The following is a 25,972-nucleotide window of genomic DNA, read 5'->3' on the forward strand; positions in this document are numbered from 1 at the left end:
GACTACTCATCTGTTGGATATATCACAGCCAACTCCAATTGCTTTCTCACCTGACGTACACTTTTCACTAGGGAGTACCAGATGGTTAACAGCAGCAATGGGTGATTTCACCCTCCCCCTTTCCCAGTTTAGGGGCTTTGATGCCACGTCTACCACTCTGAATACTGTTCTGACTGAGATCACCAACCTCAGCATGGACAGTGACCTGAACATGGGACCTCCATGGACCTTATGGCTCAATGTCACACAGAGCCATCAGGGCAGCCCCTGTAAATGCTAAATTGAGGTTAAGACAAACATTTGTTGCTGCCGGGTTTTGTTGATCGAAACTAAAATTGCCTCTCAGTAAAAGAACGAGATGCAGTGTGAACAAACCTGTTTCCATTCCCGCAGGCAACCTGTGAGCGTGGTTTCACAGCAATGGAAGAATCCCATCAGAAGGTGATCGAGGAGCTACAGAAACAGCACCAGCGAGAACTGGAGAAACTACAGCAGGAGAAAGATCGTCTTCTGGCTGAGGAAACTGCTGCAACCATAGCTGGTAAACAGAAACAGTTTACAAAAACATAAATAATAATAAAAACAAAGTACTGGAACGATTCAGCTGGTCAGACAGCATCTCTAGGGAGAGAAACAGAGTTAACGTTTCAGGTTGATGACCTTTTGTCAGGAAAAAAAACATAGTTCATTTATATCAGGATCTGCATTTTTTTTAAATCAATAACATGATATTCAATCAGAAAATCTTAATTTTTTGTAGTGAGCCAATGCTTTTGTTCCCCACCACAAAGTCCATTCCCTAGCCAGATCACATATCTGTGCCATCACCACCTACTTCCACCTCCGTAACATCGCCTGACTCCACTCCTGCCTCAGCTCATCTACTGCTGAAACCCTCATCCATGCTTTTGTTACTTCTAGATCTGACTATTCCAATGCACTCCTGGCCGGCCTCCCATCTTCCACCCTCCATAAACGTGAGCTCAGCCAAAACTCTGCGCCCGTATCCTAATTCACACCAACTCCCATTCACCCATCACCCCTATGCTTGCTGACTTACATTGAGCAATGCCTTGATTTTAAAATTCTCATCCTTGTTAAATCTCTCCCTATCTTCAGCAGCCCTAAGCTCTGGAACTCCCTCCCTAAACCTTTCTGCGCCTCTTCCCTCCTTCAAGATGCTCCTTAAAACTCTTCGACCACCAAGCTTTTGGTCATCTGCCATAATTTCTTCTTATCTTGCCCAGTGTCAAATTAATTTTTTTGCCTTATAACACTCCTGTAAAGCGCCTTGGGACATTTTACTACATAAAAGGCACTATATAAATACAAGTTGTGGTTGTAACCTCCTCCAGTCCTATAACTCTCCAAGATATCTGTGCTCCTCCAATTCTAGCCTCTTATGCATCCCCAATTGTAATCACTCCACGATTGGCAACCTTCAGCTACTTAGGCCTTAAGCTCTGGAATTCCCTCCCTAAACCTCTCTGCCTCTCTCTTCTTTAAGCCGCTCCTTAAAACCTGCTTATTTGATAACGTTCCTGTGAAGCGCCTTGGGATATTTTACTACATTAAAGGCATGATATAAATGCAAGTTGTTTAGCCTAACATTATGCTTTGCTGTTTCTTTGTAGCTATTGAAGCAATGAAGAATGCCCACAGGGAGGAGCTGGAGCGAGAGTTGGAGAAAACCCACCGGTCTCAGATCAGTGGTACAAATGCAGATGTAGAGGCTCTGGGCAGACAGCACAAGTAAGCATCTCACTCATGCATGCACTCACAAGTCAGCTTATAGGAATGTACGCTCTGTGCTACTGGGCTCTACTTGTACAACATTCACAATTTGCTGTAGTGGCAAAATCAATGGACCGGCTTTGGTTACAGTAATGCTCACAAGCGGCTTAATCTCGGCTTCTGGCCTCCGATTTGAGTACTTGGGTTTAGTCAACATCAGAAGGCCTTGGTATCAGGTTGTTCTGTCCAACTTGGAGCCCGATGCCACCAATAAACCAAAAGATATTGGAGCCCTTACTGGGGCATCCAAGCTGTTCATTTACATCTGTAGATTTTATATTGTACGCATTGCTTAGGGTAAGACGGTGTTTATTGCTTTGTACCATGGTGTACAAGGTTTTCAGACTATCGTCTGTACAGCAGCCATACCTTGAGAAGTTATTTTTCTGAATCATGATCCTGAGATCTGAAAATTAAAGGTTCTTAAGCCCAAACTAAAAAAAGATTACTGTATATGCAAGAATCACCTCTGACTGGGATCAGATGTGTTCTGTTTCTTTACATCTGGTTGCTTTCATTTTTAATCTGACTGTCCTTGCACTGATCACTTGGTTCTTCTTTGCTTTGTTTAACAGAGAGGAGATTGGCTCCATCCAGCGGGAGCTGCAGGTTCTGTCCGAGCAGTACTCTCACAAGTGTTTGGAAAACGCTCACCTGGCTCAAGCGTTAGAGGCCGAAAGGCAGGCACTTCGGCAGTGTCAGCGTGAGAACCAGGAGCTAAATGCTCACAACCAGGTAACACTTAGATCCTACTAAAAGGATCACATTATTCACAGTGCTAGACAGCTAGAGCTATGGGCACAGAATCACCAGCGATAGCAAAGACTGTGTAATCTTTCCATTAAAGTTAGGACCGGCCTCTGTGTTTCTGAATTAGAGAAGGGAAAAGTCATCCAAAATTCCTATTCTTGAGCACTGTCCAACTGTCCAGTGATCCCTCCTGGAAAGTACATATGCGTGTGGTGAAGGCAAGATCAGACTGTGAGGCAGACGACTAATGTCTGTGGAACCACACCCCTTGAGTGAATGACTTCAGGGGGTGGGGGTTGATAGAAAAAAAGGAGGAAGAAATATAAGGGGAATGTTTAAAGCCCATTGCTTCTGCATTTCATTTCCCTAATGAATTTTCCAGAGCAGACTACAGTTAAAACATGTGGAATGATCACCCCTATGGTATCACTAGATCTCAGCTGTTTCCCCAATCTACCTTATTTGTTTCTTGTCTGTTTTACAGGAGCTAAATAACCGCCTGGCTGCGGAATTTGCACGGTTAAGGGCACTGGTTACTGGGGAGGGGAAGGGAGAGGGTGCTGGTTCACCTTTCTCGCTGGGGAAAGATGTCTACGAACTGGAGGTAAGGACGGGGTTGTAAGTACCATTCCCGCTTGGCTTGATTAAGTTGCATGTAAACAACCTCAGTGTTTTTGACTTTGTCGCCTCTTTCTAATGGTCAATTGGGTGGTCCAGTTTGAGGGTCTCTTCTCTGAACTGGGAAGGGGGAAGTGAAATGCTGAAACATTGCTGTTCACACTGAGAAGAAAAACTCTGTGTGCACACACTCATACTTCCACCCTCACATTTTCACACAGCTCTTTCTGCATTTTTCCTTTCTTCCTGTCTGCTTTGAGTACTTTCTAAGTGATACACACACATTATCAATTGGGACTGAGGTGAAAACTTTAATAAGATTTCTACTTTTTGTTTAAATTTCCAGGTTTTATTGCGGGTCAAAGAATCTGAAATCCAGTATCTGAAACAAGAGATTAATTCTCTAAAGGATGAACTACAGACTGCACTGAGGGTGAGTGAGTGGAGATGTGTAACAAAGAAGTCACGACAACACTGTATAAAGCAAGTGTTAGGCCACATCTGCAGTTTTTGGCTCCTCGCTATAGGAGCTATCTAATAGTCCTTTAACTTAGTGCAGCACAGAACTGCCGGGAATGACACCAAGGATCTGAGATACACGGAAATATTGGAGAAGCTAGAACTGTTTTTTCTGGAAATAAGATTGAGGGGGGATTTGAAGTGTTCAGAATGATAAATGAAATTGATGAGATGAAGAATCAAAGACACAAATCTGTGATCTTATGATTAACATGAGTTAAAGAGGAAGATTAGAAGGCATTTTTTCACAGGTAGTTATCGGAATATGGATTGCTTTGCTGCAAGTGGCGATTGATTCAAAATTAGTTACAGCACTCAAAAAGGTACTGAATAATTCATTGAATATAAAAGGCTAAGGGGAGAAAGTAGGAAAATGGAATAGAAGGTGGGAAGATGGAACTGTGAAATGTGCCCTAAGAGGGGTCTAAATTCAGTGTAGGCAGGAAGGGCAAAATAGTTTTTGCTGTGCTAAAAAAATGTTTGATTGTGAGCATGGTGACCTGTGATTCAATCTCGTAATTCCCTGCCAATAAGAACCTTGTGATTTATACTGTATTTCTATTGATGTTAATCCAGCTCCCTTGCCCTGACAGAGCTCAGTAACTCCTCACAGCCAGTGCCCTACGTTACTGACTGTATCTCTGCGGATCTAAATCCAGCACCCTCTGATACTTAAACTAGTTCCCAATGATGTTACCAGCTGTCACTGGAAATAATTTTCTAAAAAATCAAAGCAGAAAAAAAACAAAAGAACGTTGGTGATTTAATACTTGATAACGTTCTTTTAGAAGGCATCCTGCGCAATTTTCTCTTTTAACTTGCACTCTGTACTAAATCAGTCAATTTCATTCATGTATTTTTTTTACACTTGTTTTGTAAGGACAAGAAGTATGCTACAGATAAGTATAAGGGTATCTACACAGAGCTCAGCATCGTTCGAGCAAAGGCTGACTGTGATGTCAACCGGCTGAAAGAACAGCTAAAGATTGCCACTGAAGCACTGGGAGAGAAGACGATAGGCTGTGGTGTTACTGGCTACGGTAAAGACATGGAGAACATTTTTGAGCTCCCTTTACTTCAAAATTGAGAAAGGTGTCATTCGCATAGCATATAGCTCAGTGAGATAGCCTGTTCCTTTCTATGGTTAAATGTACCTGACCCAGAACTCTGCACACTCACTCCCCTCTGCATACCTGTGGAGGTGTTCAAAAGAGAGCCAAGATACTTACTTTGGAAGTAAATGCTATGGAGAAGGGCAGGGAATTGGGATTCAACAGATAGAGCTGCCATGGTTAACAATAATGGCAGAGCATGCTCAATGAGCAGAATGGCCTACTTCCTCTTCCTTTTTTCCTATATTCTTCTCCACACACTGCACTGTTCTGCCTGAGTTATTACAAACTCTGTCGCAGTCTGGTATTGCTGATGCTAGCTGGTGCAGGGAAGGGAGTGTGCACATGACAGAGGTTGGTAGAGTTGTGTTTATCCATCTGTTGCCTCCCGAGTTTTGGGCTGTGCACTGGGCACAGTTCCCAGTTCATGTTTTTCATTCTAGTCGCTTGCATATGCTTCTCACAATGCTGGAAGATGCCGTGTGCTTCAGTTCAGCAGGCCCATTACCTTTGATACAAGGTTGATGGTATCCTGCATTACTGCAATTTTAGTGTTTGTTTTATGAAATCATTAACTTTTGTCTCCACTTGTGTGTTTTGTTTCAATCTGCCACTGTCAGATATCATGAAATCAAAAAGTAACCCAGATTTTTTGAAGAAGGACAAGCCAAATATCAACAGGCCCATGAGGACCCTGAGGTCAAAGGTGAGTGTTGGACACCCTCTGCACTCTTTGAGGAATGAGTGGGAATTAACTGTCTCACATGTTCTCACTATTCTGTTTGCCTCCAGAAATTCAAACAATTAATCTCCAATAAGCAACTGGCAGACAAAATGATGGGTAAACTAGGGTCTGTGTTGCTGGGAAGAGGCATAAGAATTAGGAGCAGGAATAGGTCATATGGCCCCTCGAGCCTGCTCCACCATTCAATAAGATCATGGCTGATCTTCGACCTCTACTCCACTTTCCCGCCCTTGATTTCCCTAGAGTCCAAAAATCTACTCTCTCAGCCTTGAATATACTCTACAACTGAGCATCCACATCCCTTTGTGGCAGAGAATTCCAAAGATTCACAACCCTGTGAGTGAAGAAATTCCTCCTCCTCTCAGTCTTAAAAGGCTGACCCCTTATCCTGTGACTATGCCCCTAGTTGTAGACTCTCCAGCCAGAGGAAACAACCTCTTAGCATCTACCCTGTCAGAATCTTTTTTGTTTCAATGAGACAAATGGAACTATTGAATATCTATCTTTACTTTATGAAGAATAACATTTGTAATAATGCCAATTGCATCAATGTATTTCACTCGGGAGTTCAAGCAGTTGTGGGCTCAATTCCCTGCCGACGGTGCTGAATTTCAATGTCTACTTTGCTCATCACAGTCTCACTACCTCAGCCAAGATGTTTCCACAGTCCCATCATTCAGACTCACAATCGGCTGAGTTTCCACGGTCCCAGGGCTTTCTTTTAAATTTGTTTTCGGACTGTGGGCAAAGCTTGCATCTCTAGTTGGCCAGAAAAGATGGGCTTTTTTTCATGAACCTAACTGCCCCTCGCTTGATAAAACTGCGTCAGCCCCATTTCTAGAACTGCCTGTCACTCCAACTCGCTGTTTAAGCTGGATGAACTTCTCAGTCTTGGGGCTGCCCTTCACTCAGTCGCACTGGCTTGGATCAGTTGATTTTTCTCAGTCCCATTGCTGCCTGGAACTCGGGTTCGCTGTGTCAGGTAAATTTTCTCAGTCCTAGAGCTGCCCCTCACTCAAGACTTCGCTGTCTGTCGGGTGAGTTTTCTCAGTCCAGTCTCAGACTCTCCACCACTGACAGGGTAGGGTCTACACTTTGCTGTTGCAAACCCAATTGTTATATTGTAGATTGTGCCCAGTCAGATAATTGATATCTTGTGCTTTATTGCATTGGTCATACTTCAACGGTACAATGCTGTGGGTTTGAACACAAATGTCTCTGATGTGTAGTTTTCTGATCCAATGAGAAAGCCCAATCTGTTTTGACGTAAAAAGATTGATTGCTGTATTTGCCTGCACGTGTTTTATTTTGCTTGTTCTCCCTCAGTCTGTAATAGAACAGGTCACATGGGAAAGCTGAAGGGTGCCAATGCCAAGCTTGCTGCTGTGTAGGTATCAGGATGGTGAATGCCCTGTTTTGCATGTATATCCCTCATTGTTTTGGAAGGCCCTACCTCGTCTCTGGTGTTCTGTTGTTGCCCAAGTACGATGGCTGGTTACTCACCGGGGGTGTGGGGGAGGAAGTGGGTTCCAACGAAAAGTTGTAGAAATGTCTAAGTGCATTGTTTTTGCAAAGATGGAGAGTATCTGATTGTGATTGGCAGAGAGTGAAAGATGAAATAGGGCGACGAGCCAGTGCATGCTTCACTCCATGCTAATCATGGTTAATGCTGCTATGTAACTGGCTGCCGATAGTTGTTTTGGAGCCTCCGGTGGGGTAACTGACCTTAGAAACATAGAAACATAGAAAATAGGTGCAGGAGCAGGCCATTCAGCCCTTCTAGCCTGCACCGCCATTCAATGAGTTCATGGCTGAACATGAAACTTCAGTACCCCCTTCCTTTACTCTTTCCTCACTCTCTCCCCTCCCCGGCTGAGGTCAAGAAACAGTCATGGAACATAGGACAGAACCAGAAAAGGCTTTGGGTCCATACAGCTGGTCCCAAAAAATTGTAACCCTCAATTTCCTGTCTAATTCTTCCTTAAATTTTCTGCACTATCTGCTTCCACTGTCTCCTTGGGTACTCCATTCCACTCGGTCACCACTCGATGTGTAAAGTAGTGAAATCAAAACCCAGAACCTTCCCTTTTTTATGCATCCTGTGTACCCTTGTTGTAGAGTTAGTGGCAGTCTTGAACATTACTTGGGTCCACTTTATCTACAATAACTTCAACAATTGTACATCCCTGTCTGGAGTAAAAATAAAATGGGGAAGGTGACTCAACCGTGGTTAACAAGGGAAATTAGGGATAATGTTAAATCCAAGGAAGAGGCATATAAATTGGTTAGAAAAAGCAGCAAACCTGAGGACTGGGAGAAATTTAGAATGCAGCAGAGGAGGACAAAAGGGTTTAATTAGGAAGGGGAAAATCGAGTATAAGAGGAAGTTTACTGGGAACATAAAAACTGACTGCAAAAGCTTCTATAGATATGTGAAGAGAAAAAGATTAGTGAAGACAAACATAGGTCCCTTGCAATCAGAATCAGGTGAATTTATAATGGGAACAAAGAAATGGCAGACCAATTGAACAAATACTTTGGTTCTGTTTTCACGAAGGAAGACACATATAACCTTCTGGAAATACTAGGGGACAGAGAGTCTAGCGAGAAGGAGGAACTGAAGGAAATCCTTATTAGTCAGGAAGTTGTGTTAGAGAAATTGATGGGATTGAAGGCCGTAAAATCCCCAGGGCACGATAGTCTGCATCCCAGAGTACTTAAGGAAGTGGTCCTGGAAATAGTGGATGCATTAGTGATCATTTTCCAACAGTCTATCGACTCTGGATCAGTTCCCATGGACTGCAGGGTAGCTAATGTAACACCACTTTTTAAAAAAGGAGGGAGAGAAAACAGGTAATTATAGACCGGTTAGCCTGACATCAGTAGTGGGGAAAATGTTGGAATCAATTATTAACAATGAAATAGCAGCGCATTTGGAAAGCAGTGACAGGATCAGTCCAAGTCAGCATGGATTTATGAAAGGGAAATCATGCTTGACAAATCTTCTAGAATTTTTTGAGGATGTAACTAGTAGAGTGGACAAGGGAGAACCAGTGGATGTGTATTTGGACTTTCAAAAGGCTTTTGACAATGTTCCACACGAGATTGGTGTGCAAAATTAAAGCACATGGTATTGGGGGTAATGTATTGACGTGGATAGAGAACTGGTTGGCAGAGAGTCAGGATAAATGGGTCCTTTTCAGAATGGCAGGCAGTGACTAGTGGGGTGCCGCAGGACTCAGTCTGGGACCCCAGCTATTTACATATACATCAATGATTTAGATGAAGGAATTGAGTGTAATATCTCCAAGTTTGCAGATGACATTAAGCTGGGTGGCGGTGTGAGCTGTGAGGAGGATGCTAAGAGGCTGCATGGTGCCTTGGACAGGTTAGGTGAGTGGGCAAATGCATGGCAGATGCAGTATAATGTGAATAAATGTGAGGTTATCCACCTTGGTGGCAAAAACATGAAGGTAGAATATTAACTGAATGGCGGCAGATTAGGAAAAGGGGAGGTGCAACGGGACCTGGGTGTCATGGTACATCAGTCATTGAAAGTTGGCATGCAGGTACAGCAGGCGTTGAAGAAGGCAAATGGCATGTTGGCCTTCATAGCGAGGGGATTTGAGTATAGGTGCAGGGAGGTCCTAATGCAGTTGTATAGGGCCTTGGTGAGGCCTCACCTGGAATATTGTGTTCAGTTTTGGTCTCCTAATCTGAGGAAGGACGTTCTTGCTATTGAGGGAGTGCAGCGAAGGTTCACCAGACTGATTCCCGGGATGGCAGGACTGGCATATGAAGAGAGACTGGATCGACTGGGCCTATATTCACTGGAGTTTAGCAGAATGAGAGGGGATCTCATAGAAACATGTAAAATACTGACGGGACTGGACAGGTTAGACGCAGGATGAATGTTCCCGATGTTGGGGAAGTCCAGAACCAGGGGTCACAGTCGAAGGGTAAGGGGTAAGCCATTTAGGACCGAGATGAGGAGAAACTTCTTCACTCAGAGAGTTGTTAACCTGTGGAATTCTCTATCGCAGAGAGTTGTTGATGCCTGTTCGTTAGATATATTCGAGAGAGTTAGATATAGCCCTGACGGCTAAAGGGATCAAGGGGTATGAAGAGAAAGCAGGAAAGGGGTACTGAGGGGAATGATCAGCCATGATCTTATTGAATAGTGGTGCAGGCTCGAAGAGCCGAAAGGCCTACTCCTGCACCTATTTTCTATGTTTCTATTCACTCAAAAATTTGGAGTAATATCTCCCCTGAGCCTTAAAGTAAACAATCCAAGTTCTTCAACCACTCCCATGTCTTAAGTTTGGTTCCCCTTTTCTACAATGTCTGATATTTTTGCTGTATAGTAATGACCAGAATCATACACCGTACTCCCAAGTGTGGCTCTATCAGTGTCTTGTGTAGATCGTGGGGTTTGTGCTCTTTCCCTTTGGTTATGCATCCCAAGGTGCAGTTAGCTTTTCTTACTGTTGCCACGCATTGTGCCATTAGTGCCAGTGACCCAGCTACCTCATTCTCTCTCCTGTGTTGTTCCTGAAGCCTCGAGCAGTTCAAGTCTATATTTCTAATGTTTACATCCGTTGCCCAGTCTCATTGCCTTGTCCAATGCTCAGTGTTATTTGGCACTCATTACCCCATCTTCTCACATCCCTTTGTAAAGTAATGGAAAACCTTGTGTGTTTGAGAGCCATCAGAGTTGCACAGAATTTTCTCGTCATAAAATGGTATCTGAATGCAACATTCGTTTCTTGTGGGAACACCACAGAATGCTATCAGAGACAGAATGCTCCCATTCTGTATGGAGAATTTGACCACTTGGGTCTTTGCATGCTTATAACGCAATGTAATTGTCGGCCATGTTTTAGCTGCAATGAGGAACGGTTTGAGTCGTCCCTTTGTATTTGAGAAATTGCATTGTTGTATCCATTTACACAACCCAGTCTGCATGCAGCTGTATCTGAGATTGTGTGATGCATGTAACAACACAGCCCAGTAAGAATTTGCATGCTGGCATGTTTGGTCATAATTTTCAATCAAAACTTTTATCTGGGTGTTTGCAGGGTCCAGCATTGCATAGTTAGAAATAAAGTTGCATGAGAAAGTTTTAAACGTGACCTTCGTGGCTCCTACATTAATTATTAGACACTGAGTGACTGACATACATCTTGCGTGGTTCTGGCAGTAAGTGTTATGCAGAGACTGACTCACTCCATGTGTGGCTCCTATAGTAATTTTTGGATGGGAAGTCACTGGTGCACATTATGTGTAGCTCCTACCGTAAGTGTTGATGAGGAATTTATTTCCTAAATTCTGTTATTCACCAGTAATAATGATTTAGCCAGGATCTTGAACTCATTGACTGTGACCCTGTTCATATTCTGGATAAAAGCAAGTTTTGTGTTTTTTGCGGTTAACAGAAATGGCTAAATAACTTTTTTCACTCTTTCTCTACAGAGCCTGAAAGAAGGTCTCACGGTACAAGAACGGATGAAGCTATTTGAACCCAAGGACTAGGAGATTGCTGCATTCAACACTGCCTCAAGCCATGGCCACTTCTTTAATTAAATAGACTGCCTCACATTAGCAATCATTAATCCTACAAAGAACAAACATCTGGTTCATCCTCACATTGCACATTAATCCCTGATGTGGCACTTGTTTAATATCACATTTATAAGCTATGCCTTGAAGTTGTGCTTAATCTGTGTTTGTTAAATACCAATGATTCCTCGAGCAAAGTAACTGAAAATTGTTTTAAAATCTGGGTATTCTTCCTCCTTGTTATTTTAGGAAAAGCATTCCTATTCTCTATACAAAAGAATGTTGACTTTGCTGTCCTTTGCACCTAGGGAATGTTTATTGCCCAGGCACAGGATAAATGGGTTAGAGGCACACGGTACAGGCTGGGTCTGCAATGCTAGTGAGGCAGAAAGGAGTTTTCCTGGCTCTCTCACCTCATTTTCCTGTTTGCTTGCCAGGGGGGCATCCAGAAGAAGGACTTGCGCTGAGCCCCTCTCTTATCAGAGAACTGAAGAGAGGCAGGCTGCAGACGCAGGACCCAGAAGGCAAGACCCTTTTTTGTGTAGTGACATCAGGCCCGGAATCAATGTAGGAAGCCTTTTGACTACTGTTCTTGGATAGCAGCCAGTTGGCTCCGACATTGGTGGCCATTCCCACTACCACACATCTGCAACAGGGGTGGATTTCAACCTCCGACAGATCAGGAGAGTATTGAGCAGGAAGGGCAGAGATCGAGTTGGCCAGAGTGGGGGAGGGCATTGGTGGGTGCGCATGGTTTTAATGTGGGATTGGGAGGAGCACTCCAGCTGCTTCCGGCTCCACGTTCAGAAGTATATTTTAAACACTTGCCTTGTTGGTTGTGACCTTCAACGGTCCCTTTAAGGATCGGCTGTTGGACTACTTGCAGACCTAGATTCCCTGAATACAGCTGCCGCCGGCTGCCTCAGGATAAACCACCATTGCAGAGGGGGCTTCAAACAGGTGTTGGGTCCTTTACATATGTAAATAAGGAGCTTACCTCCCATTTCGCATGGGCCCTGGACATAATGTTTTTTTTGGCTTACTAATATGGCAGGTGACACACTTTCGGCTTGATGAGCATGTGCTTCCTGCCTGCCATATCGGAGGCATAGGTGGCTGTTTAGCACCCAAAAAATGGGTACTGCATGATCGAATTTCTAGGTTTGATCTCAAAACTTCATCTAATCAGCAGGAGGCAAATGTGGCAGATTTAAACCCAAACCCAATTCTATTGGGCTGAGAGGGAAACAGGAATCGCTGACGAGCCTTAGTTGATCTTAGCCTCTCCTCTCCCAATATCAGGCTGCAATGATAGCAAAGACAATGGGAAGCCTTTATCACCGAGGAATGGCAAATGTGTCATGGGGAATGAGTGCTGCAGTGAGATAGTGTCCTTTCACGTCTGTGTCTTGGATGTGCATTAGAGTGGAAGTTGTTAAGAACATAAGAAATAGGAGTAGCTCCTTCGAACCTGCTCTAATAAGATCATGGCAAATCTTCTACCTCAACTCCACATTCCTGCACTATCCCTATATCCCTTGGTTCCCTTAGTATCCAAAAATCTATCGATCCTGTCTTGAATATACTCCACGACTGAGCATCCACAGCTCTCTGGGGTAGAGAATTTCAAAGATTCACAACCCTTTCTGTGAAGGAATTTCTCCTCCTCTCAGACCAACTTCTTATTCTGAAACTCTGACCACTAGTTCTAGTGCCCCCCAGCATCTACCCTGTCAAGCCCCTTTAGAATTTTATGTTTCAATGAGATCACCTCCCATTCTTCTAAACTCTATAGAATGTAGGTCTAGTCTAATCAATCTCTCCTCATTTGGCAATTCCCCCATCCCAGGAATCAGTCTACTGAACCTTTGTTGCACTCCCTCCAAGGTAAGTATATCCTTCCTTGGGTAAGGAGAACAAAACTGTACACAGTACTCCAGGTGTGGTCTCACCAATGCCCTATATAATTGCAGTAAGGCTTCTTTACTCTTGTACTCCAATCTTTTAGGTAATAAAGGCTAACATGCCATTGCTTGCTGTAAGCTGCATGTTAGCTTTATGTGATTGGTATACAAGGACATTCAGGTCCCTCTGAATACCAACATTTCTCTATCTTACCATTTAAAAATACTCTGCTTTTCTGTTTCTTACCAAAGTGGATTACTTCACATTTCTCCATATTATATTCCATCTGCCATGTTCTTGCCCACTCAATTAATCTGTCTTTATCCCTTTGCAGCCTGTGTCCTTCTCACAACTTACTTTCCCACCTACTTTTGCATCATCAGCAAACTTGGATGAGGGGACTGAGTGTAATGTATCCAAGTCATTGATATAGATTGTAAATAGCTGAGGCCCAGGCACTGATCCTTGGGGTACCCCACTAGTTACTGCCTGCCAACCTGAAAATTACCCGTTTATTCCCACTGTTTTCTCATTAACCAATCCTCTATCCATGCTAATATATTACTCCCAATCCCATAAGCCCCAACCTTGTGTAATAACCACTTGTGTGACATCTTATCGAATGCTTTTTGAAAATCCAAATGCCCTACATCCACTGGTTCCGCCTTATCTACCCTGCTAGTTAGAACCTCAAAAAACTATTGGATTTGTCAAACACTATTTCTCTTTCATAAATCAGTGCTGACTTGGCCCAATCATATGATTTTCTAAGTGCCCTGTTACATCCCTAATAATAGATTCTAGCATTTTCCCTACTGATAGGCTAACTAGTCTATAGTTCTGTTTTCTCCCTCCCTCCTTTCTTTCTTGAATAGTAGGGTTACATCTGCTACCTTCCAATCCGTAGGGACCGTTCTAGAAGCTAGGGAATTCTGTAAGATCAAAACCAATGCATCCACTATCTATGTAGGCACCTCTTTTAAAATCCAAGGATGTAGACCATCAGATCCAGGAAATTTGTCAGCTTTTAGTCCCATCAATTTCTCCAGTACTATTTCTTTACTAATTTCTGTAAGTTTCTCATTCTCACTAGACCTTGGTTCCCCACTATTTCCGGAATGTTTCTTGTCTTCTTCTGTGAAGACTGATGCAAAAAGTATTTGTTTAATGTCTATGCCATTTCCTTATTTCCCATTATAATTTATCATGTCTCTGCCTGTGAGGGACACACATTTACTTTTGGTAGTCTTTTCCTTGTTACATACCTATAGAAGGTTTTACAATTTAAAAAAAAAACATAGGTATAGAAAGTTTTACAATTTTTTTGGTCTCTTTCTTGTTTACTATCATTCTCTCTCCTTTATCTTTTGCTGAATTCTAAAATCCTCAAGCTTACTATTCTTGGCAAAGTTATCAGCCTCTTCCTTTAATCTAATACTATCTTTAATTTCTCTTGTTAGCCACGGTTAGACCAATTTTCCATTGGGGTTTTTATTCCTTAAGGGAATGTATATTTGTTGCAAATTAGGAATTGTTTTTTTAAATGTTTGCCATTGTTTATTTACAATCATATTTTAAATCTAGTTTCCCAATCTACCTTAGCCAATGCGCCCTTCATGCCTACGCAGTTTGTTTTATTCAGATTTAAGACCCTAGTTTCAGATTTAATTAAATCACTCAAACTCAGTATAAAAATCTATTACGATCACTCTTCCCCAGAGGTTTCTTTACTGCAGGATATTAATTAACCGTATCTCAGTGCACAATACTAGATCTAAAATAGCCTGTTCCCTAGTTGGTCCCTTGACATACTGATGTAGAAAACTATCTTTAATGCAGTCCATGAACTCATTCTCCACACTATTACTGCAAATTTGGTGTGCCCAGTCTATGAAAATTGAAGTCCATGATTATTGGAGTACCTTTGTTACATGCACCCTTTACATATGAAATAGGAGGCGGCCATTTAGCCCCTCGAGCCTGCTCTGCCATTCAATAAGATCATGGCTGATCTGATCTCTGCCACAACTCCTCTTTCCTGCCCGCTCCCCATAATTTCCACTCCCCCATTATTCAAAAATCTGTCTATATCCACCTTAAATATATTCAATGACCCAGCCTCCACAGCCTCACGGGGTAGAGAATTCCAAAGATTCACGACCCTCTAAATCCTCCTCATCTCCGTTTTAAATGGGTGACCCCTTATTCTGAAACTATGCCTCCTAGTTCTAGATTCTCCCACGAGGGAAAATATCCTCTCTGCATCTACCCTGTCAAGTCCCCTCAGTATCTTATGTTTCAATAAGATCACCTCATATTCTTTTAAACTCAAATGAATACAGACCCGACTTGCTCAACCTATTTTCATAAGACTAGCTGCACCCCAATATTTTCTGCCCCTTGTTGCTTCTTGGCTCTGCCCACACTGATTCTACATCTTGGTCCTATCGTTTATTATCAGGGCTACCCCCGCCTCTTCCATTTTGCCTGTCTCTTCTAAAAGTCAAGTATCCTAGAATATTTAGTTTCCCAACCTTGGCCACTCTGCAACCATGTCTTCGTAATGGCTCAGATCAAATCCATTTATTTAGATCTGTGCTATTAATTCATCTATTTTGCTATGAAAGCAGATATAGTGCCTTTAACTTTTTTCTATTTTTCCAATTTCACCTTAGTCACTAAAGCCTTTTGTTCAGCTCTGTCCCTTCATGATCCACTGATTATTTTTACCCAAATCTCTAATATGTTCCACATCCTTGACATTTCTCTTACTGCTTTTCAATTTATTTTTCCTGAATCCTTGCCCATCCCCAACCATTAATTTAATGTCCTGGTTATTCTATTCGCCAGGGCAACTGGTCCCAAACTGGCTTAAGTGGAGCTGGTCCCAACAGAATTGCTTGCTCATTCCCCAATACAGATACCAGTGCCCCATGAAGCGGAAACCCTGCCTCCCACACCACTCTGAGCCACACATTTAACCTAATCTGTTTGTTCCATCACCATTCACTCCCAAGAGCTGCATTCATAAATTGTAACTAAATTGACAATTTGCTGAGGCTACAGGATAGCTGGTGTGGGGAATGGAAATGTTCTATTGGTGCAGTAGGAGGGTGCTGTTCAGTACATTTGGGGCTGAGCTGCATTATTGGAGAAATGTGGAAGGAACTTTAATCTGTCTGTGTCACAGCTGTGCTGTACCTGACCAGGGAGTGCTCGAGGGGCAGAATAGAGGGAGTTTTGCATTATCTAATTTGTGATGTTCCTGATCTAGAAGTGCTTGATGCTGAGAATGGGTGCTTTAAATGAAAAGTGCTCCATTCCCAAAGCAGACAGCCCACAGTTTGGAGAATACAAATAATATGCACAAACAAGTATGGATTTAACTTTAAAAACTGTAAAGTGTGTACAAGCAATGGGTTTTCCCCTATAATTATATAACGGATGTACACACATGCATTTGTCACTAATGTACTGAACATGAAGTGTACACCATAGCTGTATCACAGTAAAGGTTCATGTCAGCAACTGGGAAATTGGAGCCGCTTCAGCATTCAATGCATCCACAGTGCTAGAACTGGTCTTAAATATTCTTCAAAATGAAAGCAACAGTTAAGTTTATAAACAGGATCTAAGGAGCACACAAACCATTATAGAAAACATGGCACATGCAATGCTGCGCCTGTAACTTATTTGTGACAGCGCTGCTTGCCAGGGCTCTGGTGTACTTTCTGCCCATCTAGCATCCTCTGATTTATTAGTCCCTTGGTAACTGCACAGTTCCTGTGGCCTGAGGCAGTGATGTTTGAAGGACCACATGCAGAAACTGAGATGACAATTATTAATTGTAGTGAGAGTGATGACAAATAAATACAGACTGGATCAGATTGTGCTACTGAACTCAGGGGGTGTATGTGTGGTTTCTGTGCAGCATAAGCAGAGTCAAGGACTGCTGCACCTGTTTTTTTTTGCTAAGTATTTTCTACCATTTCTAATAGGTGAAGGAGTTGCACGTTCAGTTCACTGCCTGTCATTTGTCCTGATCTGTTCTGTTCTGTGAAGCAAAACTTTAGTTAAAAAATTACAAACTTTAACTTAACCTTAGAGTAGCTGCACAGAATTGCCAGTAATACACTTACAGAATGTTATCGAACTGACAAACTTGTTTATATTTGCTACTGAACTCTTTTTGTAACTTCAAAGCACTTAATTAAAGTTGGGAAAATGTAAGCTTGTACTAACTGATTGGACCAATATGAAACAATGATTGGATGAATTGGACTAGAACCCACTGGAGCTGACATCACTGCTGATCTCTTCCACTCTACGATGTCTTATGTGGCACATCATCCTTTCTTCCGTGATTATTAACCAAGTCTGTAATGCTTAAATTAATACAGGCTCAAAATGTCATTTTTAATAGAGTTGAGTAATTCAGCTCACTTCACCCTAAAGTTTTTTTTTTGGTTCAGCCGATGTCAAATACCAATAGGAGAGTGTCACTCATTTATGCAATAGTACAATCACTTTGTCAGCCTTCAACGATAAGGGAGTCGAGGGTTATGGGTAGCGGGCAGGGAAGTGGAGTTGAGGCCAAGATCAGATCAGCCATGATCTAATTGAATGGCAGAGCAGGCTCAAGGGGCTGTATGGCCTACTCCTGCTCCTATTTCTTATGTTCAAACACACATTGGGTGCTACATTGTCTATAAAATGCTTTGGGACATCCTGAGGTCATGAAAGGCATTATATATAAATTCAAGTTGTCTCAGACACCTACTTTTCAGGCTAAAAATCAAGTACCTCATAAATGACACAAGGCATCATCACTCATGGCTCTTCTCTGCCCTGCCTTCAGTGCAAAAACATTCTCTGGGTGCAATCCAGAGGACTAAACAATAATTGCTCCAACTTATATTCTACATGTTACTACCATACAGTCTTGCATCAAATCTATGTCCATAGCTGCCTAGTTTCCTCACATTAATTTGTGCAATAGCAGTCATTAGCTTTTTCACATCAAACTCTAGGAGTCCCCAAGGCTCTGTCCTTTCATTAATTCCAAAAAAAAATGATCTTCATTCATCATCCAAACAAATTCATTCTTTTGCTGATGACCGCACTCTGATCGAAAAGCGCTAGCCACTGCAGCAGCAGAATCAACAACGCAGAGGTCGGGACGGTCGAGGAGAGGATGGATGAGGCACGGAGAAGTCGGAGCCCAGAGGTGGAACAGTGTGGACAAGACCAAGGGAAGGCGCAGCACTGGCCAATTGTGAGGTCGTGACATTCACATTGCGTACTATGAATTCCATGTAGAGAGAGGTCCTGTGCGAAGGAGGACAGTAGGAGTATGTATGAGTTTGCACATGCGACGGAACCTGGTCTTCAGTTGTCTTGGATCCCCTTGCCACTGAACCGATACTTTGCTCTGTCAAGCCCGTGTGGTGGCTGGTATGCAACGGTCACCCCACCTTAAGAATTTACAGTTATCGTCCACCGTTTGAAATGAGTTCATTTTTAGTGTGGAAGCAAGTCATCCTCAACCTCGAGGGACTGCCTCTGACAACAATGATGCATTCATCCATCAGGCCATTGCACTAATCTCTTGCAATGTAATGGCTGATACACTACAACAACTTGCATTTATATAGTGCCTTTAACGTAGTAAAACATCCCATTGCTCGTATACATCTTAATCTCATCTATGCCTTTTGATGGGGCAATAAAAAGTTTTAATTCTAAAAAGTCTCTTAAGACCTCCTTCAAATCTAACCAAATGTTTGCCAATTTAACATCCCCGCCCAAAGTTCGTCATCTATTGTCATTTTGTCTCGTTATCGCTTGATTCCATTATTAAAGCTGTCTCTAATAGGCTGTTTTCCTCATTAATTCTCTATGAAGCCAGAGTCCATCCAAGGCTTGAATCCTACTCGCATATGTGGGGAGACTCTGCTAATACTTCTCCCCCACACCTGGATAGGACACCAGATTAGGCTTGTTGCTAGATCCCTCTCATCTAGTATCCAATCTCTCTCCACATCACAAACTTTTCAGACTAGGAGACGACACTTTGCTCTTGTTCATTCCAAGCTGCAAGTACCCCATTCTACAAGCTCTTCCTCCTCCCTGCTTTGAAATCTCAACAGTGCAGTGTCTATTTTCTCATCTGTTTCATGTTATTACTTCCCCCAACAATTTTTAGACCGTAAAAAGGCAACCTTGATATCTAATCACTACTTGCTGATTTACGTGCTCTTTCATTTTTTCCAACCTTGCACAGTGCCACGGATTATGGGCCCTGGATTCTCAATAGAAGTGCACATATTCATTTAGACTGGATTCAAATCCAGGTCCTTGATTTACGTGCTCTTTCATTTTTTCCAACCTTGCACAGTGCCACGGATTATGGGCCCTGGATTCACAATAGAAGTGCACATATTCATTTAGACTGGATTCAAATCCAGGTCCCATTGTAAGAAACCATGTTCTCAGCTCCCACACACTATCAGCCATAGTCTGACTTTATTGCAACAAATTTAAGTGATTTTTTGCCATCTGTGGATGCTTGCAATAAGACGCATTGCATTTTGGTTTTGGTAGTTGATGCACTGTTTTCTGTGTAATGGCTGCATTGGCATTGTGAAATCTGCAGTTCGTAACATTTCTTTTGAACAGTCACCAACATACAATACTAAAGATGTTCTAAATCAATCTAAAAACACTAATTTCAATATTTGTGCAAATGTTAAGTTAGCTTGTTCATCAGGGTAACAATTAAAATGTTTATATTTAAATTACAATAAGCAGCTTAATTTTTTTAAATTTATGCTCTTTAAATTTATAGCTTTCAGGTGTCACCTGGTTCTGATTTGCATTGCAAACATGTGGCTAACCAACCATCTGGGCTGCTGGTTTCATAACAATAACCTATTTGTGCACTTCCCTTTGCACTTTATGCTGCTTGCTCTATTTAAGTTTATGAAAGGCGATAGTAATACTGCAAATACTCGTCAATCTCAAATTAGAAAAGGTGTAATAATCCTTGGAGTGGACCCACACAACTGCATTCGTTTAGTATGCTGCTGGTCTCAGCAGTGCTGTTACAAGAAATCCAGATGCTTTCTCGTGGAGCAGCTCTTACGACAAGGTATGGAACTGCAACTAGGCACCAATATTTAACAGAGCATAACCAAAGCAATTGTCAGGGATGTTTCAATTCTCTACAAATTTGAGGATAAAAGTTGTCAGCCTTGGCACTCACTCTTGCCTTGGAGTCAGGAGTCCAAGCCCCAACTCCAGACACTTGAACGCATAATCTAGGCTGACACTTGTGCAGTACTGAGGAAGTGTTGTCTTTCAGGTGAGATGTTAAACCGAGGCTCTGTCTTCCCCCTCAGGTGGGCATAAAAGAGCCAATGCCAATTCTAAGAGCAGGGGAGTTCACCCAGTGTCCTGGACAACATCACTAAAACCGATTATCTGGTCATTTACCTCATTGCTATTTAAGACCTTGCTGTGCACAAATTGACTGTCACATTTTCCCACAACAGTAACTAGCTTTTTAAAAAAAAACAGTACTTCATTGGCTGCAAGGTATTTTGGAACATTGAGGTCATGAAAGGTGCTATATAAATGTATATTTATCCTTTCAAGCCATGTTTTAAAATAAGTAAAATAATGATTTTTTGGATACTGACCACTGCACAGTATTTATTATAAAGTTATTACAGCATATTACAATTCTGTGTTTACTGTCAGGAATTGATACACAAGCCCCCCCGCCCCTTAATCGGCTGTTCTGATCAACCAGTGAAGCCTGCCAACATCAGCATGTAACCATCAGGAGGAATGCTAGTGAACTTCAGAGAAGGCTATGAAAGCAGTTGTTGGCTTAGCTTAATTTAAGAACCACTAGATATTAGTACAAGTGATATGACCCATTATGTGACAGAAGAGGAGTTCAGAGTATACGGATACAGGAGAGAAGCAAATACGTGTTTATATTCACAATTATGGTTAATGCTAAAACATTATTTGCCATTTAATTTTTTGATCTTTTAGTAATGGATCCAGAATTAACACAAACAAATCTGTCATCTTTATTCTTTGACAATTGCAAAACAAAACTACAGTATTGCAACAACCATCATATGAAAAATACCAGTTTTGGACATAGTTTAAATTTGAGAACTACAGCCTAAAAAGCTATAGAAAACATTTCTCCATCTCTATAGGTAAAGTCAACACACCTTCCATTTCTGTTTCCCACCATCAACATCATGGATTCATAGGTCAGTACAGCAGTCAGTTATGAGTAAAATTCCCTCTACTCTGCCCAGACTACCTTCGTTCTAAACTCAGGACAGATCCCCCTCTGCTACATTTGTGTGACATTCCAATTTTGTATACTGTCATGGCCTCTTTATGGTCAAATTACAGGTAGTTTTGTCCATTAGGAAAAGCAGTGACTATTTCAATTTCCATTACAACTATAACATTGTGAAGCAGTTTCACTTTGCACTGATGCTAGAGTTACAAAGGTAAATGTTGCAAGACTCCGTATCGCCGGCAGGTCTTTACATATTGAAATCAATGGGCAGAAAAATTGGGGGTAGTGTGCCGCCATTTTCCATTTAATTATTTTGATTTCCTGATCTATGCTGGCTGCATACATTATTTACTCTTATAGTGTAAATGCAGCCCAAGGTCAGGAGCTGATCAGAAATTGCATTGAAATGGAATGAGGTTCCATGGAGTCGGGTTGGGCCTTACACAACTCAATTTGTGTTGGTGCAAACAAGAATCGCAGCCATGATCCCAATGGTCTAGGCTGCATTTTAACCCAGATCAAAGTGCAGTATTCTAACCAATTATAACATCCTTTACAGAAAATCTAAAACAGCTCAAAAATTTAGCAATTTATAAAACCAGAAGTGCACAAGCTATACATGTTGGAAAGTTGACTGCCATCAAACATAACAGAAGCAAACTATTCTTATGCTGTTCTCAACAGTACTATTGAAATCAAACCAAAGTGAATAACTTGGGAGGAGAGCAGGCCTGAAAGAGAATTCAATTCTTGCAAGAACATGAATACTGAAATCAAGCAGTAATTATTTCCCACAAGGCTAGTGATTATTTTGCATGCTAGTCCTCATCAATAATAAATGTCTCATCTATATTGTTCTCCGGTACAAACAAGCATCATAATTCAAACTCAATAAAATTGTAACAAAACTGTCAGACGACGTGACATTCAAAGCATTGAGCACTAAACGCTACAGCAACCACAGAATGGAATTAAAGAGAAATACCTGTACGCCTGGCTACAAAACAACATGCATTTGGTGTTCTGAAATAACACAGCTCACAGTAGATCAGACAAACTCAATTCATTTTGTCCCCAGACTTTATCCACACAAACCCCAATCCTCTGATCCAGGAATCATCTTTTATCAGCATTTCAATCAATGTGGTCGTTCGTAACTGTCATTGGAGTCTTTAATGGCTGCCCATAAACAATACACATAATTTGCAGGGATGTCAGAGGAGCCTTGAAAAGGGAAGGGTTGGGGTGAACTACATTTGGAAAGGGGGGGGGGGGGGGGGGAAGGAGAAAAATAGAAAGAAAAATCAAACAAATTCTGATTTTCAATCTAAATTTCCATTTGCGGCCTCACCCCTCCCTATCTCTTTAACCTCCTCCAGCCCTACAACTTTGAGAACTGTTCCTCCAACTCTGGCCTCTTGTGCATACCCCACTCCCATCGTCCCATCACTGGCTGTAGTGCCTTCAACAGTCCCGGCCCTACACTCTAGAATTCTCTCCTTAAACCTCTTTACGTCTCTCGCCTCCTTCAAGACTCTCCTTAAAACCTACCTCTGACCAATCTTTTAGTCACCCCTCCTCATATCTCCTTTGGCTCAGAATTCATTTTTGTCTGATTACACTCTGTGAAACATTCGTGGGATATTTCCTACGTTAAAGGCAAGCTATTGCTGTAAATAATTTACTTACACACTCTATTCACTATTTCAGTTTTTAAATACACATTGCAGTATCTTAACAGAATATTCAATGCCTGCGAGAACCATACATCCACAATATATACAGGCTGGACCTCTCTGGTCCAGCACCCTCAGGACCTGACCGGTGCAGAGAGTTTTCCAAACCACAGGATGTCACACCGAGCCTAGGTTTACCGGTACCTGATGACAGAGTCAGGGCTCCTGAATGCCTGCCATGCTCTGGCTCAAGCTGCGCAACTCGGACCTCGCTCTCTCTCCGTGCTGGTTTGGTGCTCCACCCTCCTCTCCCTCAGGCGCAGCTTCGGCGCCTCAGTCAGCCGCCTGCCCTTCCCTTTCCTTGCCCGGCCCGCTTACGTCACTGAAGACCGAGAGCCAGGATGCGCGGGAAACCGGGACGCCACCCACGCCGGGACAGATGCCGAACCACGGATGTTTCCGGATTAGTTTATCTCACAAATGTAAGTGATTCATAGAAAGATATAGTGCCAAGGCCAAACGTCATTTATCCAAAGTCTAAATAATGACACACGTTTTGAATATTACTTGCCACTGTTTCCAACAGTCCTACTGTGCACTGCCAATGGACTACAGCAGTGGGTTCCCATTCATTTTTGAGGAGAAAAGCTGTACTTTGTTGGATCATATTCATTCCAAAGTTGTTCAAATTCTTGTACAAATGCCTTCACAATATCAGTGTTTTTAATTATGATTACATTTTCTTTATTTCCAAAAATGCCCTGGGCACTCCAGTTCAAAGATCCAGTTACAAGGACAGATCCATCAATAAGCGCAAATTTGTGGTGCATGTAGCTTGTATCCTGATCATGTCGGACTTCTATACCTGTCAACAAAGAGAATGATTTTAAATCCCCTTCACAGTTCAACTGTATTAACAAGCATCACTGAAGAAAAATAATGAAACTGTGCAGTTATGCTATCATGACTTCACAAATGCCCTATTTGTTTTTGTGGAGGTGCGCATCTGTTAAATCTTCCTTCACTTAAGTTTGGCCGACTGCAATTCATGGTGGTATGGTAATCAACAGAAAAAAAGATACACAGAGGATAATGTATTGGTGCAAGTGGGATAGCACATTTAAACAATGAGTGCGCATCACCACTACACTTGCAATATCGCTGGTTGCGTATCTATGCTCATGTTCACTTGGTGTTTGAAAGCAATATATTTAATATTGTGGACGAAGATGGATGGGCCGGGAGTGAAAGGAGATGGGGGGGTGAACAGAGATTGGGTGGGGGGACGGAAATGGGGGTGTGTGAAAGGAAGGGGGGAGTGAAGGGAGGGAGAGGAGGGGGGAGTGAAGGGAGGGAGAGGGAGAGAAGGGGGAGAGGAGGAGGGGGGAGAGGAGGAGGGGGGAAGGGGGAAGGAGGAAGGAGGGGGAGGGGAAGGAGGAAGGAGGGGGAGGGGAAGGGGGGAGGGAGAGGGGAGGGAAGGGGGGGAGGGAGAGGGGGGGAGGGAGAGGGGAGGGAAGGGGGGAGGGAAGGGGGGGAAGGAGAGGGGGGGGAGGGGGAGGATGGAGATTGGGGGAGGGGGAGGATGGAGATTGGGGGAGGGGGAGGATGGAGATTGGGGGAGGGGGAGGGGGAGGATGGAGATTGGGGGAGGGGGAGGATGGGGATTGGAGGGGGTGGGGGAGGTGGATTGGGGGGGGGGTGGAGGGAGATTGGGGGGGGGGTGGAGATTGGGGGGGGGGGTGGATGGAGATTGGGGGGTGGGTGGATGGAGATTGGGGGGGGGTGGATGGAGATTGGGGGGGGGTGGATGGAGATTGGGGGGGGTGGATGGAGATTGGGGGGGGGTGGATGGAGATTGGGGGGGGGTGGATGGAGATTGGGGGGGGGGGATGGAGATTGGGGGGGGGTGGATGGAGATTGGGGGGGGGGTGGATGGAGATTGGGGGGGGGGTGGATGGAGATTGGGGGGGTGGTGGATGGAGATTGGGGGGGTGGATGGAGATTGGGGGGGGGGGTGGATGGAGATTGGGGGGGTGGTGGATGGAGATTGGGGGGGTGGATGGAGATTGGGGGGGGGGATGGAGATTGGGGGGGGGATGGAGATTGGGGGGGGGTGGATGGAGATTGGGGGGGTGGTGGATGGAGATTGGGGGGGTGGTGGATGGAGATTGGGGGGGTGGATGGAGATTGGGGGGGTGGATGGAGATTGGGGGGGGGGTGGATGGAGATTGGGGGGGTGGTGGATGGAGATTGGGGGGGTGGATGGAGATTGGGGGGGGCGGAGATGAGGATTAGAATAGTGGAGTTTGGAGGGATGAGGGTTGGCCGACGGTCTGTGTTACTCACCAGCCTTCCTGAAAGTGCCGACCTGCGAGCAGGCCAGCGCCATGAAGTCGGAGTCGGTGACGACTCGAACCCGCACCCCGCGGCCGTGCACCACCAGCACCGTGCTGCTCAGCTCCTGGCTGGAGATGCTGAAGACGCAGACGTCGAGTGAGCGGCGAGCGCTGAGCAGCAGGCGGGCCAGGCTGCTCAGCGCGCTCTCCCGGTGCGACAGGCCGCAGTCACAGCGGCCCGGCGCCGCCAGCAACAGCGGCCGCACGCACGTCACCGGCGCCGGGAAGAAGAGTACTCGTGGCCGCCGCTCGCGGAGCCGCTCGAGGTAGCGCATCAGGTAGTAGAGGCCCTCGGCTGCGAGAGTGAGGCCGGCCAGCGCCACCACGCCTCGCCACACCAACACGGCCGGGACCATCATGGCGCCGCCTTCACCGAGCGAAAGCTCGCCCGCGTGCTGCGCGCCAAATGCAGCCTTGCGCGCGACGTCTTGACGTACAATGCGTCAATCGCGCCGTTGAACGTCTTGACGCAGCTTGCGTCAATCGCCCGCCATTTTTGAAAATTCAAGATGGAGTGGGGAGAGAGCGGTGGGAAATAAGGCGAGTCTTCCTCATCCATTTGGAAA

General features: G+C 43.7%; 2 protein-coding genes across 8 annotated transcripts in view; one reads left to right on the forward strand and one right to left on the reverse strand.

The window, feature by feature from the left end:
* Window positions 1–17,232, forward strand: part of LOC139281279 (myosin phosphatase Rho-interacting protein-like) — a 226,944-nt gene extending 209,712 nt beyond the window's left edge. For 5 of the 6 annotated variants that reach the window (XM_070901379.1, XM_070901380.1, XM_070901381.1 and 2 more), the window contains 8 exons: window positions 394–541; window positions 1,635–1,752; window positions 2,370–2,529; window positions 3,029–3,148; window positions 3,509–3,595; window positions 4,562–4,721; window positions 5,414–5,499; window positions 11,011–17,232. In XM_070901379.1, coding sequence (XP_070757480.1) covers window positions 394–541; window positions 1,635–1,752; window positions 2,370–2,529; window positions 3,029–3,148; window positions 3,509–3,595; window positions 4,562–4,721; window positions 5,414–5,499; window positions 11,011–11,070 — 939 coding nt within the window. In that variant the 3' untranslated portion in view covers window positions 11,071–17,232. Of the gene's footprint in view, window positions 1–393; window positions 542–1,634; window positions 1,753–2,369; window positions 2,530–3,028; window positions 3,149–3,508; window positions 3,596–4,561; window positions 4,722–5,413; window positions 5,500–6,864; window positions 6,926–11,010 lie in introns of all 6 variants that reach the window. The other variant, XM_070901383.1, reaches the window with a different exon arrangement.
* Window positions 479–25,818, reverse strand: pld6 (phospholipase D family, member 6). 2 transcript variants are annotated; one of them, XR_011596858.1, is made up of 3 exons: window positions 25,357–25,818; window positions 23,215–23,875; window positions 479–538 (listed from the first exon to the last, which is right to left on the reverse strand). XR_011596858.1 is itself a non-coding variant. In XM_070901392.1 (2 exons), exons 1-2 carry the CDS (start codon window positions 25,763–25,765, stop codon window positions 23,640–23,642), a joined length of 645 nt encoding a protein of 214 aa, XP_070757493.1. In that variant the 5' UTR covers window positions 25,766–25,818; the 3' UTR covers window positions 21,080–23,639. The 2 variants fall into 2 exon arrangements, 1 of the variants encoding a protein (XP_070757493.1); XM_070901392.1 differs by lacking the exon at window positions 479–538 and having other exon boundaries at window positions 21,080–23,875.
* Window positions 25,819–25,972: the final 154 nt, after the last annotated feature.

Source organism: Pristiophorus japonicus, chromosome 15 (genome assembly GCF_044704955.1).
Source record: "Pristiophorus japonicus isolate sPriJap1 chromosome 15, sPriJap1.hap1, whole genome shotgun sequence".
Classification (NCBI taxonomy): Eukaryota; Metazoa; Chordata; class Chondrichthyes; family Pristiophoridae; genus Pristiophorus; species Pristiophorus japonicus.

Bases quoted from the DNA above. Each gene is read 5' to 3' on its own strand.
- pld6 (XM_070901392.1), bottom strand. From the start codon at position 25,765: ATGATGGTCCCGGCCGTGTTGGTGTGGCGAGGCGTGGTGGCGCTGGCC. The intron at 23,876-25,356 runs GTGAGTAACACA...CTTTGTTGACAG, and splicing joins CGGCACTTTCAGGAAGGCTG to GTATAGAAGTCCGACATGAT.